At 43.7% G+C, this 19,542-nt stretch overlaps 1 protein-coding gene across 3 annotated transcripts in view; it reads right to left on the bottom strand.

The window, feature by feature from the left end:
• Window positions 1–745: 745 nt before the first annotated feature.
• The window catches only part of hic2 (hypermethylated in cancer 2), a 78,853-nt gene continuing 60,056 nt past the window's right edge, over window positions 746–19,542 (bottom strand). For 2 of the 3 annotated variants that reach the window (XM_078554468.1, XM_078554467.1), the window contains one exon: window positions 746–5,411. In XM_078554468.1, the coding sequence (XP_078410594.1) occupies window positions 3,698–5,380 (1,683 nt within the window). In that variant the 5' untranslated portion in view covers window positions 5,381–5,411 and the 3' untranslated portion in view covers window positions 746–3,697. Of the gene's footprint in view, window positions 5,412–16,044; window positions 16,202–19,542 lie in introns of those variants that run through there. The other variant, XM_078554466.1, reaches the window with a different exon arrangement.

Raw genomic sequence — 19,542 nt, 5'->3', positions numbered from 1 at the left:
TTGCTTTCTTTGGAATATAGGATTAGCAGGATAATACCAGTGACACAAACTACATTTGTGATTGTTGCCAAGCAGTGATGACTAAGAACAGATTTAATCGAGCTTTAAAACGATAAAGGGTTATAATAGCATGAATATAAAAAGGCCATTTATGCTGGTTAGGGCGTCAGTGACAGCAAGTCATCAACAGTGTGAGGTTAGGGCGAACTGCCTTTTATAGAGAGCTGCTAGGTGTCAAACACTTTGCATCAGAGAGTGGTTGAAACAGAGGTCATTCAATCCTTTAAGGTGGATGAACATTTGAACCAGAGACAAATAAACGGCCGTGGCAGGAGAGCAGTGGGTTTGAATTTGGATAGCTCTAACAAATAATCGGACAAAAAACGCAAAGACCTCCTCCAGAACTGCTAGTTCCTTTGGAACAAAGGAGGAAAACATCAGGCCTTCTCCTCGATAGATTGGCGATGGGCAACAGCTTAGGAAAACTCGTGCTATGTTGGTGGAGTCTGACAATATAAATGGACACAAACTTCCAGGAATGTAGCACAAAACAGGAGGCAAAACACACCTCACTGACAGCTCAAGTACGTTGCTAAAAGAGCCTGGGCGCATCAAACCAAACCACTGGTGCTTGTACCTCATGGGTCTACACTACAGCGCCACTTTTTCCTGCCACCTTAACCAAGAACTTAACAGCACTGCCACCTGTGATGCTGCTAATGTTAAGAGCACAAGACGCCTGTAGTTTTCAGTCAAGCTTTTAATGAAAAGATTGTAAAATAACAGTTTGATTGCTGTACATTAAGACTGTAACTTTTCTGAATGCTGAGTTCAGCATACATTTGTCTATTATGACACATGACTATTTTGAGCTGCAAATAATGCAGCCCCGACCTGAATTCAAGCTTTTTTTTTTGCGCGAGAAAGTGACGATTTCAGAACACAAAAAAAATGATAAATACTGTTACCCGAAGCTATGCAGTGGCAGGATGTGGAATGCTTGCCCTGCAGTAGCTTCGGATGAATGTGCATTGTGACGAGAAAGAAACATTGTATTAAATACAATAAACATATTACATCTTCAATGTAAAGCCAAAAAAGAAAAAAAACAAAACATTGTCCAGTCTTTTGCAAATAATGTCTTCACAGGTTAAGCGGTTTATGGCTATGTGGTAAGTCTCTGAGTTTTTTTTTTCTGAAAAAGGTCAACTTATACAGCTTTTTGCATATGGACTGAAAATTAAATGCAAACAGTGTGTACAGAATTTGAAAAAGAAATAAATACATTCATTACTGCAAATACATATATTGATAAAAGAACACTGTCAAAAAAGTGTTAAGTTTGCACCATTTTTGTCAGAAAGAAGCATTTTGCTGAGGTCTGAGACTGTTGAAAGTTTACATGTAAACAATGAGATAAATACATAATTTTTGAGTCACATGAGGTTCTTTTTTTTTTATACTCATTAAAATGTGCTTTGGTTTAAAAATAGTTTCTTTTTTGTGAATTTGGGTATGAGCTTTTTTTTTATACAACTCTGATAGCTTTCAAAATAAAAAAGAAACACAAAAAGAAAACAAAATAAAACATTAACAAGGAACAAATGACTACAGCCTATAAGTTTTCTTTTTTTGCATGAGCTGCCTAACCTCATTCGAGGCTCTTTGTGTGTATTTGAAAAAAGGTACCCCCTCCCTCCCCTGCCCCATCAAAATCTTAAATATGAAACTAGTGTTCTGCTTCTCATTAAAATACAGAAAATGTCTCGATACATTACGACATCATATAAATGTAGTTGAGATTACTGCACTGTGCAGGTGCTGGACAATCCCTGAATTATGAACCTTTTATTGTCACAGTTTGGAAAGTTTAATCTTTTTTTCTTTTTTTTTTAAATTTTCCTTTGAATAAAAATCTATTAACTGCAATTCTACACAAACTACTTGAAAGGAAAGCTCCTGTACAATACCTTCGCTGTACACAGACATAATGTCGTACTCGTTTTTAAGTGCTGAGAACGATACTGCACTCTTTTCAATTGTTTAAGCTGTAATCACTAGTTTAGTTTAGATTTTCGTTTCATCCCAACATATATATATATATTAAATATATATATTTAAAACAAAAACAAAAAAAAAAAAATACTTTGGGAAATAAGGAATGACTATACCTAGACTTGCCCCAGTGTCCCTGCAGTGAAACAAATTGGAATATGATCATATGTTGTTCAAGTCATTTCCACCTCCTCAAAATTCAAATAAAATCAATTTGGTTCATTTAAGAAAGGGATCCTCCTTTTCCCGTGAATCCCCTCGTTCCCCGCCCCGTACCTATACTTGATTTTACAGGTTTTAAAAGGTATTTTTTTTTTCCCATCAGGACTCATACAATGTTTGACTGATTGAATTGTCAAAAATGTGAAATAAACACTAAACAAAACAAAACACAAAAAACCCCTAAACCAGCCCTATCTATATATTTGTTTTTAAAAAAAAAAGCTTTCTGTATCTTTGTATTAGGGCGTTTTAGGTGCTGTTCTGACAGGTACTTTGTAAACTTTTTCCAAGAAGTTACCTTGGAAAACTGTTCCAATCAAAGCCATCAAAATCTGCCCTTGCATGCCCCTGATTCATTACAGTCTTTGCTTCTATGCAGCAATTGAGAATTTGGTTTCGTCAGGAATGTACAGCTATGAGATAAAAGCTCGTTATCCTCACACCTTGCTGTCCTTACTATAACTTCCGTACCATGCTAACAACACTGTAGGCCCTGACTGACTAGCAGGCCCATGTAAACACCGGTTTAAACTCTTTCCACGTCATGCTATTCTTCTCTTGGGTTCAGCAGCTCACCAATAAAAAGCTATTGAAAACACAAGCCCCCCGCCCCCCCCCCCCCCCCAACGACCCCCGACCCCCACCCCCCCGCCCAACCACAACCCCTCACCCGTTTCCCACCCTCACCATGGAACTGACCATTAATTAGAAAGACTATTGCGACTTTGATGCAGCCATGACTTTACATGGGTATGGCTCAAAATTCAAAACACTATACACCGTTTATATAGTTTGGTCAAGGCAGATAAAACGTACAAGTCTTATCTGGTCTGGCTTGGGAAAAAAAGCCAGCCAATATTTGGATAGAACCAAAAAGCCAGGATGGACAATGTCAAAATGGAAATACTAAATCTTAAATTTGTTATTATATTTTTAAAGAGATATCTACCCCCCCCCACCCCTTCCCTTTCCATTACTCTTTGACTAACCCTTTTATTTATTTTTTTTTAATCTTATAAATTATCATCGTGAAGAGGTAGCAAGCTGATAAGTCACTTCAACCAGACTTGTTTAGCAAGGGGAGAGGGGCTAAACACAGGACAAAATATAAAGGAAATGTACCTAAGGAAATTGCAGCAAGTCCAGCGTACACCAAACTACCCCACCTAGATCCTCGACCTTCCAGTTTAAACATTCACATGAAAATTACAAAGGTCCTTACTTCTTAATAAAACAAGTACCTCTAAGATTCGAGGAATTTCTCTAAACAACTATTGGAAACTAAAGATCCCCTTTCCCGCCCGCCCCGTGCTCATTCTCCAATTGAAATATCGTGTTAAAGAGGCAGTCCATATGACTATCTTCCTCCGTCGACGCTGGAGAAGCAGGTTCTCCCGAAAATTAGGTTCGAGTCTTTGGCTTATGTCGGTGAGGTATGCATTCGCATGTGGCTTATCAGGTTGCGCTGCTGCGTGAACTTGCCGCCGCAGACTTGACATTCGTAGGGCTTTTCGCCCGAGTGGACCCGCATATGCTCTGTCAGTCGGTACTGCCTGGTGAAGCGCATGCCGCACTCCTCGCAGGCAAAGGGCTTCAGCCCCAGGTGGCTGCGCATGTGCCGCGTCATGGTTCCCCGCTGAGTGAACATTTTACCACAGATGTTGCAGGGGAAGGGCCGTGAGAGCCAGTGGGTCTTCTCATGCTGCCGCAAGGTCGAGGGGTCCCTGTAGCTCTTCTCGCAGACGGAGCACTTGTACGGCCTGGAGTCATTGGGGTAAGGCAGGTTTTGCGTGGCCAGGCTGTCCGCTTCATCCTTGATGTACAGGTCCTCTTCTGTGTGCGTCTCCACATGGGCGTTGAGCTGCTCCGAGCTGGGGAAGCCTTTGCCACAGGGGATACACACATAGAGGTTGTCACCATACACCACCGGCTCAAAGCCATCCTGACCGGGTCTGTAGGCGTGGCCGCTAGGCTGCCCACTCTCCTCCTCACTTTGCCCACTGTCGTCGCTGCATTCTTTCCCGTTTTCTTCCTCCTCCTCCTCCTTGCAGTGCATAGCGTGGTCAAAATGGTGGCTTGAATCGCGCTCCAACGACTTGACTAGAGGGCCCATGATGACACCGTTCATGACTGAGGCACTCTCCTCCCTGCAGTTCACACTTTCCTGCCTGTTAAATACCTTCTCTTGCTTTATCCACCCGGTGTTGCGACCGGAGAGGCGAAAGCCCTTGGACTGCCCGGTATCGGCCAGGTTCTGGTTGTCAGTAATGTCATTCCTATCTGTGGACTCACTGTTTTCTGATTTATGAGGGTTGGTGGTGCTGTCTTCAAAGGAGGCACTGTTGGTTGCAGAAACAGAGGCAGAATGTGGAGAGCCTTGGTTGCACTCACCAAGCTGCATGTCTTCCTGAGACATGTGGGGAGGGACTGAAGGGCTTTTCTTGGACAGGTCGAGACCGAGCATTTGTTCCTGCTCCCCACTGTTGTTGGTGCCATTAGTATTGCTGCTTTTGCTGGTACCACTGTTTTGGCTGTGAGAATGAGAATTTCCTTTGTTTGAGCTAGCGATGTACAATTCATCTCCAGTAACCTCCACCCTGTGCAGTTCCCCCGCCTGCTGCCTCTTGAGCCCCTCGGGTGACCCCGTATAGCGCGTCTGGATGACCGGAGTGGAGGAAAGTCTATGGCCTCTCCCGAGCTTCCCGGGGTTGGGGCCAGCCAGCTTGCCGTGTAAAGTCTTTCCGTTGCGTTTCATCTTCTTCCTGCAGAGGGCGGCAAGGTCGTGAAGCTGGAGGTAGCTGGCGGCCGTTAGGAGGGCGTTGAAATTCTGCTCGCTGGCCTGGTCTGTCCCCAGGAGCTTCCCGGTGTAAATGAAATCCAGGATCTGTCGGAAGATGGTGGCGCTGACCATATCGGTGTCCAGGTTGATCAAGTTGTCGTGAAGCACAAGGGACTTGAAATACATGCTGCTCGCTGCCAAGATATTCTTGTGGGCACGGAACAGGGCATTTTCAACAACTATGATAACATCACAGAAGAACCCTTTGCTTCTCTGTTGGTTTAGCTGCAGCAGCAGTTGTTTGGCATGATTTGGGAGTTCCATTTCCACCTCTGATTCCTCAAACTTTAACCACCTGGTGGGGGGGAGGGGGGGGAGGTGAAAAAAAAAGAAACATGTTTAAAAAGGAATTGCAAAAGCATTCAAAAGATTTTTTGTGCCATCTTTCCACTTGCTACTTGTCCCTCAGCTATTGTGAACATTAGCGAGCACTAGAATATGTCAAGGTTATCAAGCATGATCCAACATTGTTTGGGCTAAAAGGATGTAAAAAGCACATCCTTTTGACAGGTTTATGGGTCTATCGGACAATTTGAAGACTGAAGCGATTTTTCTCTTGCACTATTTACATACAAATATAAAATTAATGTCGTAATTAGGATAGATGCTTAGTCAATGCCAACTATATTTGGTTTACCCTGCGTAGCACAATTATTTTTGTTTAGCACAATTATTTTTGTTCAGCAAAGCGCCCAGGATGCCTGTTCGATGGGACCAATTTGTTTAACCGAAGTTTGCAATGTTTAATAAACTATGCTTCTAACATCTGCATCCTAAGTGCCTGGGGTGCTCTGCTCTGTTGATATACTGAGTAACTCACACAGATATCTGGTTGGCTGTCTCCCCAAAAAAAAAAGTCAGTAGGAAACCATGATTAAAATCTACCCAAAACTGGCTGGGGTGGGTAGAGAAAGGCCATTTTACAGTCATTAAGCTGGTGACAGATTTTTTGGGGGTGGGTGGGAGGGTGGGAATGAACGGGGCGTGGGGAGAGGCACACCAGAAAATTCACTCCACAATGCCATGCACCAAACAGGACCTGCGATAATACCGTTACAGACATTTGTTTATAAAAGATTTACCTTTCAAATGTTGACATAGGCGCTTACAAATACTTGACATACATGCGTGACTAAAGATTGTGGCAAAAGGGAGTTGAACAGGACATAAATATATAGATGTATATTGATGTAATCTGTAGATTAAGATGCATCAAGGCATGCAGCTTTCTGTCACTACTTGGAAGGAAAGAGGTCTTGCAGGAAACCAACATGCTAGCACACCTTACATATCAAGTTCAAATGAAAGAAAATGAAATGCTCATTTTTAACTAGTAAACTTTGCTCATTGCCAGCTCCCTATGTTTGGTGCAAAATTATGTTGGAATTCTTCCTGTTTTGAATATTTGGAATTGGTTATCTTAAATCAGTAGCTTTCACAATATGCTGCCTAAAACTGAAGTTTGTTCACAAGTCAAGGTACCCTAGTACAAGTTTCAAGGCCTACTGCAGGGCTTGAGCGCATCATACACACTGACACTATGGTGAAGTACGTCAATGTCGCTGCAGTCAACCACATCAACCTCCTTCAATCCATCCATCTCTTTCTTCATCAAGCTCAGCCAGACTGCCCTGGTTTGCTTTCACCTTACTTATCTAATCGCAGCCAGAGCATCTCCAGCAATGGCTACTCTTCCCACCCTGTTCTTTCACACACACCAATTAGTTATTGCTGATTGCAACCTTGTGAAGTGCTGTCAGGCCTTTGCTCTCATGTTAAAGGCGCTACATGTGCAAAACTTGTAGTTTTTATTTTTGAGGCAGTGCACATTGCTGCCGGCGCTTTGTTTTGTATGAGATCGCACGAGATGTAAAACAAAACCCCATAGCGCTTTTTCAAAGAAGAGGGAAATGCTCTCCCGGTGTCCAGGGCAGCACCTATCGCACACCAAAACTAACTGATCATTTACTTCAATGCTGTTTATAGGACCTTGCCATGTTCAAATTGGCCATTGCCTTACCCACAAAACTGCAATTATGCTTCGGAATTAATTCAGGGGCTGAGAAGCGGTTCAGCAAGTATTGCAGGCATGAAAAAGGTACCAAAAATATATGTGGTATTTCCTTTATGTGAAGTGCTTTGAGACCTTTGATAGGTATGATGAGGTGCTTGATTAATGAATGTAACTCTTTCTTTTCATTAATACCCAAAGCAGTAAAGCAGCACCGAAGGAGAAACGCCAGTGATAGGTTAAAGGTGAAATATTGGAATGTTGTGCGGTAACTTTATAAAAAATATATCAAATTAACTACAAGACTCAGTATCAACATCAGCAGCTTCTATTTATCCAGCACCTTTCACATATTGTAAAACGTCAGAAGGCACAACATAGAAGCAATAGCAAAAGAAACTTTGCACAAATGGAGGTATCAAAGCAGATAAGGTGTAGGTTTTAAGGAATGTCATCAAAGAGGAAAGCGAGATAGTGAGGCACAGAGATTCAGGGAGAGAATTCCAGAGCTTAGTGTCTTGGCCACCAATGGAGAATACTCAAGAGGCTAGAATTGGAGGCGCACAGATATCAGACGGCTGTAAAACTGGAGGAGATTAGAGATAGGGAGGGCTGAAGCCACGGAGAGATTTGACAACGAGGATAAGAATCTTAAAAAAAAAAATCGAGGTGTTGCTTAACCAGGAGCCAATGGAGTCAATAAATTCAGGGGTGACAGGTGAACTGCGCTTGGTGAGAGTTAGAACATGAATAGCAGAGTTTTGGGTAACTCAAGTTTACGGAGGCCAGGAGTGCGTTGGAATAGTCAAGCCCAGAGATAACAAAGGCGTGGATGAGGGTTCTGTCAGCAGATGAGCTGAGGAGTCGGACAGTGTTACAAATGATTCAGTTTCAGTCATGTGAAAACAGTTCAGCTTACAAACTTTATGCTGCTTAACATCACATAAACGTGCAATGAATAACCAAAAGAGAGTGTCAAGTTTACTCAGGATAAAAATGCTTTTCACGACCAAAAAATAAATCCCCCCCCCCACCCCCACAACGAATAGACCCAAGCTTCCAAAGCACTGTTCCACATCTCAGGGACATTTCAAAATGCTTCACAAACAATCACAGTGACTGCAATATCAGCAAATCCAGCATGCACAGAAAGATTCCATCACCAGCTATCTTGATGACTGAGCAACGAACCTATGTTTATTTTTTGGAGATACCAGTTGAGGGGTAGAAGGTTGACAAGGCTACCGGAGATCTTAAAGGAACAGGAAATGCTGGAAACACTCGGGTCAGTCAGCGACCCTGGGGAGTTGCTGCCTGACATGCTGAAAACTTGCACTATTTTTTAGAAGGGATTTCCAGCATCCACATTCAAACCGGATATCTCGATTCTTCCAAGACATGGCATCTCCCCCAACCACAACAACCAGACCAATCTTACAATTTAATACATCATCACTAGAACAGCACCTCAAACGATGCTGCACTCCCCCAGTACTGTGCCAGCCTAGATTGCTTTTTTTATCCTTTCATAGGACATGGGCGTCACGGGCAAGATCAGTATTTACTACCTTGAAATGTGTGGTTTGCCAGGTCATTTCAGAGGGCAGTTAAGAGTCAACTGCATCGCTGTTGGTCTGGAGTCACATGTAGGCCAGACCAGGTAAGGATGGCAGATAAAAACAAAAAGCAGATTTCCTTCCCTAAAAAGGACATTAGTGAACCGGATAGCGTTTTACAATAAACGACGATCGTTTCATGGTCACCAATACTGGGACTAACTCTCAATCCCAGTGTTTTTAATTTAAAAATTGAAGTTAAGTTCCAACAGCTACCATGGTGAGATTTGAACTCATTTCCCCAGAGCATTAGCCTGCGTCTCAGGATTACTAGACCAGTGACATTACCACTATCTCCTCAAACTATGAATCCACAACCTTCAGGGTGGAGCTACTGCATTGAATTTTTGCATAGAAAGAGGCCATTCAGCCCAACAGGCCATGTGCCAGTGTATATGACACAAAACTCCTTCCCCTTTCCTTCATTTCACCCCATCAACATAGCAAAGCAGGGGCCAAACCTCCCACCCTCCAAGGCCAACGCCCACTCATTTATTTTCCAGAGGGTCTACATCTCCCCTTCCCAAAAACAGGAAGACTGGGAAAGTGGGTGGGGAAGAAGGGTGCAGGCCGGTGAGATACCTTTCCGAACTGCAGTGGTTAGAGAAGAGCTGTAAGCTTCAAAACAAACTCATCGGTCCTTCACCCTTTTACGGTGTTAGCTAAGGTTTCCTGCCGAATTTTCGTTTTAATTACACGGGCATTGCAAAAATAAAAAGGTTACACCAAGATGACCACCGTCTTCACGTTTCTTTTCCAATGCAACAAGGCACCTTAGGCATCATCAATCCCTTGCATGTAACCGTGCATTCATCCTGCCTCACAAGAGGAGCATCGAACACCCAGCTGCAGCTTGTTTTTAACCACTTTCTTTTTCATGCAAAGAGTTAAAAAGATTGCCCAACCATTCAAGTATGCCAGACATTTTTTCAACCTAAAAATATGACAAGTGTCGCCAGGGGTTGGTGAGGCGGCTGGGGAACGACAAAAAAAGCAAATCAGCAACTAAAAAAGTATTTTTAAAAAAAAAACAACAGAGCCCTGATGTGTTATCAGGAATTTAGGGCGTCGTTCCGAAGCATAGGATTGTGTAAAGATTTTTTAACATTGGAGGCCCAGGAGAGAGCGTGTACATGCGCACCACACACTAAACACTGCGACTGAATAGTTGAAAAATAAAAATGCTCAAAAGGTTCCCCTCATCTTAACGTTTCGAACGAAGCACGAACCAGAGTCATTGAACCTCTGCCAGCACTAACTGATCAATCAAAAGGCCTTCACATCTCGAGCAGAACGAGCCATCACATGGTTAGCTGACAGGGAGCTCTCTTGCCAAAACTCATTCTGTCACCTACAAACAATACACGGGAAATACTTTTATCTGTTGTAAGCGTAGACACCTCTCACACTTACAAACGCACACACAATTAGATATAAAATGTGTATATATATATATATATATATATATATATATATATATATATAGTGTGCACATGATATTTGATCAAAAAGGAATTGCATTTATGTGGTACCTTTCACAATCAAAGGATGTCCCAAAGTGCTTTACAACCAGTGAAATACTTTTGAAGTATTAGTCACTGTTTTGATGTAGGAACACAGCGGACAAGGTGTGCACAGTGAGATCCCACAAACAGCAATGTGATAATGAACAGACCACCAACTTTTGAGATGTAGCTTCAGCGATAAATATTGGCCGGGGCGTTTGAGGGTAATTTTCTCTTGTTTGAAATATTGCTATGGAATCTTTTACATTGGTCTGAGGGAGCAGAGGAGCCTTGGCTTAACGTTTCATCTGAAAGTTGGCACCACTGACAGTGCAACACACCCTCAGTACAGCAAATGAGTGTCAGCCTTGATTTTTATCCTCAAGTCTCTGAATTAGGAGTTGAATACACAACTTCTGACTCAAAGGTGGGAGTGCTACCCACTGAGCCATGGCTTACAACGCCTATACAAACACACACACACACAGACAAAAAAACCAAGACACTATAAAAATATATAGATTTATATGTTTGCATGTACGCACTTGTGTACATCTCACATCTACCTATACAAATGTACACGCGCCCATGTAGCTTCACCCTTTTTTCCATTTCAATGCAAATCTTCTTAACACTTCAACAATGTAATGGAGTTAGTAATTACATCTCTGTAAAGCACCTTCCGACTTGGTTGCGTTACTGTTGTATCTGTATAATAATCCCGTGACTTGTAATGTACTGAAAGGGGCAGGGGATAAATAATAGTTCACTGAGAAAAGCTGACAAGTGCAAGTTATTTGTCAGGGTTGACAACATGAAACATTTTTTTTTAAAAAGGGCACTGAAGTAAAATAAGTTAAATATTAATTATGCAGAAACCAACATGGATTATGTTCTGTAAAACGCGTGCTCTGCTCCTTTCAGTGTCGGGCAGGCTAGTTTCCCAGATACCACTTACTTAATGAACTTGAAGCTGGTAATTCTTCTGCCAAATCATTTGCTGTCAACTTTGCCTGTGGCATGTTCAACCCCTCCTTTCTTTGCAGCCAGACTATTGAATAATTAGGAAAATTTACCATTGCTTTTCTGCAGCAGTTATTATTAATAACTGACAGTAATTATGCATTTGAACATGGACCAAAGTATACCCAACAGCAAGTTTGGGTATATTAATACTTTGAAGAGAGACATTTATCTGCCTGTGAAGAATTACAAGGCTTGAAATTAAAGCTTTAAAATCCACAAGACAGCAGGTTAAACAACTTGGGAAAAAAAGTGACAACTTTGCAATAATGATGCTAAGGGGGAAATAAAACCTGCTATCCCACATAAAAACATGCAAGTTTGGTTGCAAAACCCATTAGTCCACACAGCCATTCGCAGTCACTGGTCTCCTCTGGTGGACCAGTATTATTAGTCAGCTGCTGAAGCTTTCATCCGTGTTTCAAATCCTTCACAGTGTCACCCTTCCTTATTCCTATAACCTCCTCCAGCTCTGCAACCCTCACAGATATCTCGGCTCCTCCAATTCTGGCTTCGTGTGCATCTGTGATTTTCACCGCTCCATCACTGGCAGCCATGCCTTCAGCTGCCTTGGACCCAACTCCTGGAATTCCCTCCCTAAACCACTCCATTTTCCCCTCTTGTTCCTTAAAAACTCTCTCTTTTCTCTCCTAATATCCCCTTATGTGACTGGATGTTAAAATTTTGTTCACTAACCCCTCTGTGAAGTACCTAGAGATGCTTTACTACATTGAAGGCGCTTTTGCTGAGCCCCCTAGGTCCCCCACCCCAGAGACCTGCAAAGCCAAGAGCTACAGCACATTTTCCGAGAGTCTCCCGGCTGATAGAAATGTCAGGAGATCCCAGATTCGAGGACCAGAACAGAACCAACTCTCAATGTTCATCATTGTATTCCCAAATGATAGTCACTAACCAGTACATTCCACATGAAGACAGTGCTGAGATTCCCAGTTTACCGTACTCTTCTCCAACTCTAAGGACCTAGGTCTCAAGAACTGTGTTTTTTACATTGGCTTTAGTGCTAGAACTCTGCCAGTGTGAATAGTGAAGCTCAGCACATGAGAACAAGAAACAAACAGCAGGGTATGGAACTAATTGGAAGACCCTTTGAAATGAGCATGCTTTGCTACTAAATTACCTTCTTTCTCTGTGTTATGATTCTATAAAGGGACAAGGCTGAAGTATTTGCAAGTGTCTTCAGTCAAACATGCTTAGTGGATGTTGATTCTATTCCCCCTCCCCACGAGATCCCAGATTCATAGGTACCAGCGCTACCCAACTGTTGTTCAATGCACATAAAGAGCATAATGGGCTCTGACAATGTCCAGGGGCAGTGCTGCCTGAAGGCCTGTGCACCAGAGCCCACAAACTTTCCTAGTCAAACTGTTCTGGCATAGGAACAACACTGACATCAACCCAACAATGTGGAGGATTGCCCACAATGTACCCAGCCAATTAGCTGTCTCCTCCCAATCAATAATAAGGGTGACTAAAGGAGTCATCAAAAGTACTATTGAGCAAATCCTGCTCAACAACAACCTGCTCATCAGTGCTCAGTTTGGGTTCTGTTCGACCCACTCAGCTCCAGGCCTCATGCAACCTTGATTCAGACTTGGATCCAAAAGCCGAATGCCAGAGGAGGTGAGAGAGACTGCCCTCAACATCAAATTAGCAGTCAAAGTGTGACGCCATGCAGCCTCAGCAAAACAAAACCTTAGGGTGGGCAAGAAGGAAAGCTCTCCAAAGGATGGAAGTTATATCTGACTCTGAGAAAGCCCAGTTACCTTTCCCCATGATCTTCAATGGAGTCAACGTCATTGAGAAACCAATATCATCAGCATCCTGGGGCTCGCCGCTAACAAGAAATGGAACTGGATCAGCCACACCAAGACTGGTAATCACAATATCAGCTCAAAGCAGGCTAGAAAGGGAACTCGGGCAATCAGCAGTTTATTGGGAGTAGGGCTGGGGGAGGAGGTGGGTTTCGTGCACAAGATGAACTCAAAGGAGCCACGTGGGAGATAGGGGAGAAGCTGGAGAACAATGAGTTCAGGGCTAGGGCGGGGGGAAACTTTGGAGGAAGTTTGGCCTGGTGAGCTAGTGGAGGGGAGGGAATTGTCGGAGGCAGCTGATTGGATGGTCTCAATCTTAAGTGACGAAGTTGTCCCTGAACTCATTGCAATTATTCTTGGAGGTCAGGCGAAGAGATAAACAAGGAAGAGGGGTTTGAGACAGTTTTCAGTACAGAAAATAAATTGGGGCTTATCTGTGATGCTGGAATCGTGAGCAGCTTTGACAAACAAGAGGACCTGGAAGTGCTTTATGTGGTTCAGCCAGATCTGACGGTGAATGGCTAAACCAACTGCCTGCTATGTCAGTTCAAGTCTGCATCCCTTGGACTTATGAGAGTGGAGATGAGGGCCACATTGGGGTGAACGGTCAGAGAGAGAGAGTAATGGTTTTAGTAATGGCATCAATGGTGACGGTGAGGGCGTGGTTGAGAAATCAGTAGCTGCAGAACTAGGGTGAAGGAACATTCACGTTATATTAATTAGCAGAATCGGGAAAGAAAACAAAAACGTTGCTTTTATCTACAAGATTGAAATTCACAATCTCAAACCAGGCTGCAGTACAACAGCTATTCACAGGCACTTGCACATTTATGCCACATCTAGGGAACACTGAACAGTTTTGGGTGTTACATCACAGAAAGGGCAGTAAAGCCATAGAGAACATGCAGTGTAGATTCTACACAAAAATGTCAAGAGTGGGAAACTGTAGCAATGAGGAGTGCTCTGGGATACAGAGACTATTTTCACTGTAGAAGAGAAGGCCAAGAGGAGATTTAATAGCGGTTTTGATATATATTATAGAGGAGTTATGACAGGATGAATAAGGAAAGATTATTCCCTCTGGTTACTATCAAGGGAGCGAAGCAAAGCAGTTTTATGTAGACGGAACTTTGCCACAGAGAGTGACTCAGGCAGAGATTATTCTGTCTTTCAAGGGAAAAGGTAGAATCATAGAAATTTACAGCGGAGGCCATTCAGCCCATCTGTTTAGAAGAATCCAAAGCTACCATATTCCTCATCATAGCACTGTATCATCGCCCTGTATCTTCCTCCGTTTCAAATATTTCTTGAATTACCCCTTAGTTGATGCTGTGGTCTCTACCACAACCATTCTAGGTGGATAAACATCAGAACTCGAGGGAGAGAGAGAGGGCAGAGCAGTGAGATTAGCTTTGGATTGCTCCAGGGGGGAAAAAAAGACCCAGCACAGGCAAGGTGGGCCAAATGGTCCCCTTGTGTACTCGCTACTTACCTGCTGCATTTAACTTTGTCCAGATCAGTCATTTTTACAAGGCGTTGGCACCTTGGGTCACCATATTGATGCATATGTCCAGCCACACACTGTCCCAACAGAAATTGTGCCCTCAGAACAAAAGTCGATAATCCTCAGCCAATATAGAAACCGCTGCCTTTTGGAGACAGCTTAGCTCTGTACACAGTGTTCAAAATTAAATTGAGATTATGCAACATTGAGGTGTACTCCCCTAGGATGAATCAATCCACAAAAATACTTGAAAAGAGGCAAGGAAATACAATGCTGCAGAAAATACCTTTTCTTAGTTAATCTTCTGCTTAAAAGTGTCACTGCGCAACACTGACTCACCACACCTCCCCCCCCAAAAAAACCCCTTTCATCTTTCAACAGTATATGAAAGGAGTTGTCAAAAGGTATTTTCAAGTGCACAGGAAAGTCTCCGTTTCTGTCACTCTGTCCTGCCATAAGCAAAACTGAAACCAGTACAATTAAACAACTTGGGTGATTTGCATTTTTTGTTTCGAAAAATCAAGTTGAAGGAAGGAGCCATTTTTGCAAGCTCAGCAATAGAGAAATAACTAGAACAATCATTTCACATAAAGCCGCCCTCCCCAGGAGGAGAATGATTTTTTTTTTGGATAAAGTAAGAGTTTGCTACAAAGTGCTTCCAATGCAAAAAAAAACAGGCCATTCAGCCCAACGGGTCGATGCTGATGTGCTCCGCATGAACCTGTTTTTGTTTCGGAACACAAGCAATTTGCAATTTAAACAAAGGTTGCGCGGGCTTCACATTTCTCACTCGGCGTAACCACGAACAAGTCAAGGGCTTTTGGACGATGGGTGGCTTTCAGGAACGAAGCAATGCTTGCTGAGGGTGACTGATCCAAAAAAAAAAAGCCACCATCCACCACTTAGAGCACACTAGAAATTCCCACATTAAAAGACAACAAAGCCCCTGTCAATCGTGAACTAGCCTTCAGCCTGTTACCAAATTCACCAAGGGCTGTGCTTTATCTAAACTGGGCAACAGGAAATTTTGCCGACCCAGTAGATAGAATGATTTCCCTCACGGGGTGACTTAAAAGTTAGGCTCACCACCCCCGACCCCCCCCTCCCATTATCAACCCATCTCTCAATTGGCCTTTGTGAATTGCTTGGTTTTTTTTTTAAATCATCAGGTGTTTCCCAATTTTGGGGAGAGTAATTACACTTCATGATCCACACCCAGTCAGTCCCACTAAAACAATAACACTTCACAGGGTTTGCATTCTTCCCCCCCCCATCTTGTCTCTTACTATCCCTCCTGCTGACTAGGGGAGAGAACTGACGCCTGACAGGGAGGAACCCGAAGGGAGGGGAACGCAATAACGTGCGGGCAAGAAATGGAACAAATGAGAAATGAAAGAGCCAAAATGTCAACAGCAAAAAAAAAAGGTACTCGCGTACAGGCTAACCCATGTAGAAGTCAAATTCATGGAATATAATCCTCCGCCACTCCTTCTCGGGCACTGCAGCTGTACAAACAAGAGGGAACTGGGAAAAGGCGCTGCCACTCTTTGGGACATCTAGTGAACGCCAGCCCAGTGAGCTATTTTCAAAGGCTGGCAACCCACAGAACAGCAAAGGTTCATCTGCTCTTGGTGGAGCGAGCAGAAGGGGGCAGGGACAGAACTCGCTGGAGCCTCGCACACTAGACCATCCCTCCAGTTTGACCACGTTTACTTATTTACACACACACACATATATATATATATATATACTCGGCAGAAGCAGAAGGAAAGCACATTGAAAGTCAAAACATACTATCTCTTAAAGATCTTTTTTTCCCCCCACCCCTCTCACGCGAAGTGAGGGAATAACGTGCCCGTGAATTTAGAACCTCCAATATTAATTCAAGCGACCGCAGGGGGGGGGAGAGAGAAAAAAAAAAATAAATAAAAGTTAGAAACAAACTTGAACGGCATCATTTCTACCCCAGCAGGAAATCTCGGTGTAGGCATCCTCTTTAAAGCGCAAGGAGGAGAAGTCCACAGAGGCTGTTTGCTCCACTCACTCACTACCTGCTTTTGTTCAATGGGGGTTTTCTGGTCGAACCAGCTGGACTGGTATTCGGCAGGATTTGTACACGGGTGTGAAGTGTGTGTGTGTGGCGAAGCCGTTCCCCATTCTAGATGGTGCACCCCTTTCATTGCTCTAAATGCAAGGGCAGCCCGCCTGGGGCTGAGGGATGGTGAATAATGACAAGGAATCCTCGTCAACAAATGCTGGACGTTGGTGCTCGGCTTTAGGTGGGGTGGGGTGGGAAAGGGTCATGTGGGAGTAATGTGCGAGCACTTGGGCAGGGAGGGATGTTGTTTCTGTTCATATGAAAGGGTCACCAACATCAAACTCTCCAGCTCTCTCTCTCTCTCCACTCTCTGCCTGATCTGCTGAGATTTTTAAGCTTTTATTTCACATTTCTAGCACCAGCAGTAGTATGTTTGCTGTTGCTTCAGGGTTAGGATTCAACTTCGGCTTGCTCCAGCCGCTCCTTGTCCTCATTGGCTACAAACAACACGGTCACAGACCATTTTGGAATTGTGAAACTTTCGCCTAACATTACCCTTTGCCTGAAAAAAACTTTGACAGCTTCCCTGGTGCTGTTTTTTTTGTGCGCCGGTGGCAAGTCTAGGAGACGGGCTCTCTCTGCATTCTTTTCCTGGCCAGGCTGTTGTATTCGACCTGTCTGAGGCTCATTAAAGAAGCCCCACCCAGCCAGCCAGCCAGCCACATCCCTCAAGTTTGGCTGTGGGTCACCACTCAAAACTACAACCTCAAAATGGCAGGAGACTGAAGGTTGTTGCATCCCTTGTTATTGTAGGGACCAGTTGGCAGAGAATATACTCAGTGAGTGCCATCAATATTGCAGTAAATAACCAATAAGAAATGGCAAGGTGTTGACTTTAAGAGGCACCGGTGTTCACGGGCCTAGTGGATGGCGGGGGGGAGTAGGGCTGGCTTCAGCTCAATCTGAAGGCCATCGACTAATTAATGGCTAGGATTAAAGCTCCACGATTACTAAACATGGAAAACCCCCAAGATCACTTGGACTCAACAGGCATCTTAGTAATTTTAGTATCAAAGAATAGAAAAGGTGAGGAACATAATCTGTCTCTGGCGCAAGGGAAAGTTTCCCTTAAGAAAATAGTTTGTCTATTCAGAGCTGGAAGTCCCTTAGATTGAAGTCAACAAATTGCCTGGCAGCACACTTGTCGGAATCATTCTGCACAACTGTTGTCCTTCAATGCAACTGTGGGAAAGACACACAGGGGATGGTAAGACAACCATACCAGAGCTAATGCAGCATCTCAGCGATTTCTTCCAGCAATAGAGGCCCATGCACACTCTCTAGTCCTCTGACAACAATTTATTCCTCACGAGATGAACACTAAAGGAGGTCGTAATTCATTCATCGCCACAGACTGATCATGTGCCTCCCTCTCCTCCCAACCCTAACAACCACAAACATTCATTTTCCCAATTGGGTTTACAGGGATATTAAATCAGCAGTCATACAAATACTGTGGCTACAAGAGCAGGTCAGAGGTTGGGAATTCTGCAGTGAGTAATTCTGCATCTCCTGACTCGCCAAAGCCTAGCTACCATCTACAAGGCATAAGTCAGAAGTACTCTCCTGGATGACTGCAGCTCCAACAATCCTTGAGCAGCTCAATATCATCCAGGATCTTGATAGGCACCCCATCTTTTCAATTGGGACACTTCAATGACACAGTTTAAAAGTGACAATGACTTCCTGTGATGGAAGAAGATGCCAGCACCATAATCATTGCTGTCTATGGAATCATGCTGTGTTCAAACTGGCTGCTAGGGTTGCCTATACAACAAAACTCAAGAAGCTTGACACCATCCAGAACAAAGCAGCCTGCTTGATCAACACCCTATCCGCCACTTTCAGTAACCACTCCCTCTGCCACCGACGCACAGTGGCAGCAGTGTGTGTACCATCTACAAGATGCACTGCAGCAACTCGCCAAGGCTCCTTCGCCAGCACCTTTCAAAGTCACAAGCTCCAGCATCTAGAAGGACGAGGGCAGCTGGCACATGGGAACCTGCAAGTTCCCCTCCAAGTCATACCATCCTAGAGTGGAAAAGCATCACCGTTCCTTCACTGTTGCTGGATCAAAAGCCTGGAACTCCTTCCCTTAACAGCACTGTGGGTGTTCCTGAACCACATGGACTGCAGTGGTTCAAGGCAGTGGCTCACCGTCCTCTTTTCAAGGGCAATTAGAGATGGGCAACAGATGGTGCCCTTGCCAGTGACACTCACACCCCATGAACAAATAAAAAAAAAATCCTGAATCATTGATTTCCCAAACACAGCTGCTGGTTTCTGCTGAAAGTTCATTGATCTGAAACGTTAACCCAGTCTCTCTCAGATGCTGCCAGACCTGAGTATTTCCAGCATTTTCACCTTTTTATGGCAGGGAAGTAAAGATCAGCTGAAGCACGACGACCTATGGCTGCCATCCAATACCTCTTGACCGATTTAATGTTTTTTTTTTACATTTTGGAAGTCTGCTACAAGTGTTGATAATTGGTTTTGATATTCGTTCTAAATTTACCCCTCATTAGTCACAGTTCGGGGACTAGTTAGCTTAGATGGCTAGGGTGCAGATCAGATTAATGCCAGCGCAGGGCTTGTTCCCTGTTCTGGCCAAGGTAGACTCGAGGCCTGTGTCCTCTCCCTACACATTGTAAAAAAAATCGCGGCACTTTGCCACGATTTGGTGAATAATTGCCATGGTTTGGTGAATAATTGCCACGGTTTGCGTTCAGGCAGAGAACTCAAAAAGTTGTTGTCTCGATCGGTGTCCCCTTGCCATGGATACTGGTGCACTGGGATTACCTTTTCTAGACGGTTTAACATCTTGGCTTCCAACTTTA

This window comes from Cetorhinus maximus, chromosome 12, assembly GCF_964194155.1.
Source record: "Cetorhinus maximus chromosome 12, sCetMax3.hap1.1, whole genome shotgun sequence".
NCBI lineage: Eukaryota > Metazoa > Chordata > Chondrichthyes > Lamniformes > Cetorhinidae > Cetorhinus > Cetorhinus maximus.
The sequence above is the reverse complement of the archived record's forward strand: the minus strand, read 5'-3'. Positions and strand labels throughout refer to the sequence as shown.